The 4,573-nt window shown below is 30.7% G+C and overlaps 1 protein-coding gene across 1 annotated transcript; it reads left to right on the forward strand.

Moving 5' to 3' along the window:
* The first annotated feature begins 892 nt into the window (after nucleotides 1–892).
* Nucleotides 893–1,623, forward strand: LOC106767101 (14 kDa proline-rich protein DC2.15-like). The gene has a single exon (XM_014651927.2). It carries the CDS (start codon nucleotides 957–959, stop codon nucleotides 1,359–1,361), a length of 405 nt encoding a protein of 134 aa, XP_014507413.1. The 5' UTR covers nucleotides 893–956; the 3' UTR covers nucleotides 1,362–1,623.
* The last annotated feature ends 2,950 nt before the right edge of the window (nucleotides 1,624–4,573 follow it).

The following is a 4,573-nucleotide window of genomic DNA, read 5'->3' on the forward strand; positions in this document are numbered from 1 at the left end:
TGTAAAGATAATGAAATCCATTATTACAACGATAATGACAATAAAAAAGAAGTAAGAAAAACAACGAGGACAAAGAGAAAGAGAAAATGAAAGAAAAAGAACCAAAGGTGATAAATACAATGACAATAATAAAAATAATGACAAATTATGAAGGAAGAGAAAAAGGAGAGAAAGAAAGAAGAAGAGAGAAAGGAGGGAGAAGAAAATCATATTATAATATTTACCAACAAAAAAAGAAAACTTCAAACGTTATTAAGATATATTTAGTGATAAGTAATTATCAACAAATTTAAGTCATCAATAATTATTGAGGATTTTCTAATTTGTTAATAAATATATTTAATGATAAGTAATTATTAACATATTTTCTTATTTGTTGGTAAAACTTATAACTAAAATGTTACTAATGGATTTTCAAATAAACTAACAAATAACATTTATCAATAAAAAAATTAACTTGACATATGATAAGCTCTAGAATATTAGAAAATCTAAAATCTTTAGCAAAATTTTTACCGTGAAAATTTAAAAAATACATCTTCTAAATTTTTATCTTTTAGTTTTACGTTGAAATTAATTTTAGCTAATAAAAAAGTGCAATATATTTTAACTGTGTCTAAACCTTCAATATTTCATACAACTTAACCTATGCGTGAAATTATTTTACTTGAGAACTAACCACAGAGCATATGCACATGAGCTTCCATAGTTAATATTATTAATTATATTCCCCATTCAATGATATGACCCTATGCCAGCGTGTCCAATTTCCTCCCAATGGGTTCACTCACATGGGCCTCCAAGTAAACCTAATTATTTTAAACCTTAAAATTGAAAGACAGTCTCCAATCTCAGCCTATAAAACCCGCACTCATTCCTCTCCAATCTCACACAAGAAAGAAAAGCAAGAGTGTAAGAGTGTTGTAAGAGTGAGGAAGTTGTAACGATAGAGTGAAATGGCTTCGAAGGGTGCTCTTCTCTTGTGTTTGAACATCTTGTTTTTCAGTGTGGTTAGCTGCACATACGTGCCATGCAACCCACCACCAAAAGCTCCAAAAAAGCCACCACACACACCTGTGCCAAAGCCACCTTCCACAAAGTATGGGAGTTGCCCTGAAGACACCCTTAAGTTCGGTGTGTGTGCTGATGTGTTGGGTTTGATCGGCGTGCAGCTTGGGAAGCCACCAAAGACCCCATGCTGCAACCTCATCCAAGGCCTTGCTGATCTTGAAGCTGCCGTCTGCCTTTGCACTGCTCTCAAAGCTAACGTCTTGGGCATCAACCTCAATGTCCCCATCAAGTTGAACTTGCTTCTCAACTACTGTGGAAAGAAAACTCCTAAAGATTTCCTCTGCAATTAAACAAACACTTCCCATATAACCACTTTCACACACTTAATCACCATCTCCTAAGCTTCTCTATTTTCCTATATTCCTTATTCATCACTATTCTGTGTACTTAGAGTTCTCCCTGGTGCTTGCCATTTACCCAACGAACATTTCGTTCGTAGGCTTTGGCTATTATTATCTTTGTCATGGTTGAAAATTGAAAGACTCCCTGGGAAGTCCTTTTGTATTTTATGTGAAATTTCTACTAATAAAATTTTTATATTTCAGCTCATAAGATACATTGTCTCCTCTGTCACTCTTTTATTCTACCCCTCTCCTTTCTTATTTTTCATTTTAGCATTCAAGCTATGATACGAATTATATATTTGTGGATCGGTTGTAGAACTCTATTCAAGGGACAGATCGTCTGTTGAGTAAAATTAAGTTTTAAAAGATATTTCTCTTCTTCTACATATCGAATCCTTAGGAAGATCGAAATGGAAGGTTTTCAATGGTCTTTCGCACAGAAAGAAAGAGATACCAAGAGTACTGCAGTTTGAAAAGAAAGAAGAGTTTTTTCGGTTTGATTGAAGCTGCACACAAGTATGATATTTTTGTAACTTTTTCTAGAGAAGCAAAAGATAAAGAAAAGAGAATGATATTTTCACAACTCTTTTTTTAATCATTTTTTATTATAAGATACGTATCATTATTTTATTAATCTGTTTAAATTTATATTTAAAAAAATATTTGAAACGGACTAATCATAAACTGTCACGTATGTGTTGTCAAAATATTGTCAAAAAAATTGTTAAAGACACTTTTTAACAAAGATAAATAAGGTTATTTATGATGAAGAAGAAAAAGGTTTGTCCAACTTGGATTTGTCATTCCTTCTTTTTTGAATATAGATTTATAACTTTTTTTTTTGGGAGAAAAAAAATTGTGAATTGTTAGCTGAATAAGTGCTTTAAAGTAGGAAAATAGTGAAAGGCAGAAGTAAATGTGATATGTATAGGTGATTGAACGTGGTCGACACTGTGTGTGGAAGCTCAATTATTATTTGTTTGTTGGTTTTGGAATTTTCTTCCTGAAATTGTCATTTGCCACTTGCTCGACCTTGAAATATGTACAATGATTCATAAGCGAGTAAGACATGGTGTGTGTATATATATATAACACTGAACTATATTCTTCTAGGTTAAGGTTTGAATAAATCCTTAATCACACCACTTTGTTAAGTGAAAGATAAAAATATGAGTGAAGCTTAATCATATAAATAAAATGTATAGTGTTTTCTCTTTTTATTATCAGCAATAAAATGTATCTTCCTATAAACACTATTTCTATTATATAATGTATAACGCATGTATAGTTATGATTAAAATTAATAAAATAATATATACAAACTCTCTTTCCATAATTAATTTTCCTCACCTCCTACTCTTAGTACACATACCACTTAGTAATAGAAGAAGTAAAGTTGTTATTATTTGAAAACTTTATATGCAGTATTGCGAGTTTGAGTCAAAGTTCGTAATCATATTAGAAAAAAATATTAATTTATCATGGATTTTTCTGGTGTGTCCTTATAGTACAAATCCAAATTGCCTTAGTAAACCTTGATAATCATTGAAACCAATTTTCTAAGTTTAATTTTCATAAATTTATTTACTTGAAAGAATGAAAGAATAAGTTATATTTAAATAGAACATAACTCTAATTTTTATACCATTTTTTTTCCTATTCTTAACCCTCTCTTGTCATAATTTTTAACTCATTATAAATTTTCAAAAAATTCCAGTTTAAAAAACGTAAATATATATATTTTAACAACTTTTTAACAAATATCACTATTTCATTGATTTATATATTTAAAATAAATAAAATTACAAACGGTCACATAAACTATTATAACAAAATTGTAAAAAAAGTTATTAAAAATATATTTTGTCAAAATGTAAAAATTTAACAATTAACATATATATGATTGAAAATCCTAACAAATGATAATTCTAAAAATAATTACTTATCCTAAATTGTGACTCTCCTTTCTTTAAAACTTAAAATAACACTATAATACATTTTCTACTACGTATGCAAAGTTGACCAAGTTCTTTATACGTAATGAGTAGTCTTAAATTGCGTGCACCTTATTTATTACATGATAAAATGATGTGGTAAATGAAGAAAAATAAATCATGGTAGCAAATTGGTATAGTAGTGATCCATAAAGAAGATACGAGGAACAGGACGGTACGTGTCGTAACTCTGAACTTGCATCAGCAGCTACAATCCGCGTGTCATTGACTACCTTCTGTGTCTTCTCTTCATTTGGATCATTGTTATACTAACGAAGCCAGAATTAATAAGATGTGGCCCAACCTTTTGCTGTAAGTCATGCACAGCGCCGACAAGCCAAGGACTACAAGACAGGGATGGTAAAGAGTAGGATTTAATGTATACGATTGTATACTATTTGTCTTTCTAGTATTTGTATCTGATTCAATAGTACAGTTCCTGTATAGCATTTGATCATCCATAATTTTCCATGTTTCCTCCCTTTTGCTGGAATACTTCGTAGTTTAATTAGCATTTTTTTAGGTTAATAGATCCCTAAACATCAACACACACAAATTCGTATCATAAATGGTCAATCATCAACCAAGTCATCTAATCTTAAAATAGATTACATTTTCGACTGAGTACCTATAACTGAGTACATTTTTTATTTACCACCTTTAATCAATTACTCTTAATCGAATATTTTTTATCGATCACTCATGGTTAGATACCTTTGATTCCATCTTTTAACCGATCTCTTTGATATATCAATCGTGATTGACTATATCCTAATCCAACGGTATGATCAATTAGTTACGGATTGATCAAATTAACATAATGATAATTATATATCAACCTGTTAATACTGATTAATGTATAAACAAGTTATAATTATGCCGGCAAAAAAGTAAAAATCTTAACTACAATGAATAAACCTCAAAGTTATGACTTTCAAACACATGCATTAAACATAAAATACGTACATCTATACATTAATATTGTCACTAGTGCAGCGAGGGGATTTTACCGCGGTTATTTTTCACTATAGGTCGCGGTTTACGAACCGCGGTATATTTTACCGCGGTAGTAAGTCAAAGACTTTAGGCTGCGGTTGAAACCGCGGTATATAAGTTCCGCAATATGTCGCGGTTGTCTAAAGACCCGCTGCCTAAGTTATTTTT

Source organism: Vigna radiata, chromosome 7 (genome assembly GCF_000741045.1).
Source record: "Vigna radiata var. radiata cultivar VC1973A chromosome 7, Vradiata_ver6, whole genome shotgun sequence".
In the NCBI taxonomy this organism is placed as follows: Eukaryota; Viridiplantae; Streptophyta; class Magnoliopsida; order Fabales; family Fabaceae; genus Vigna; species Vigna radiata.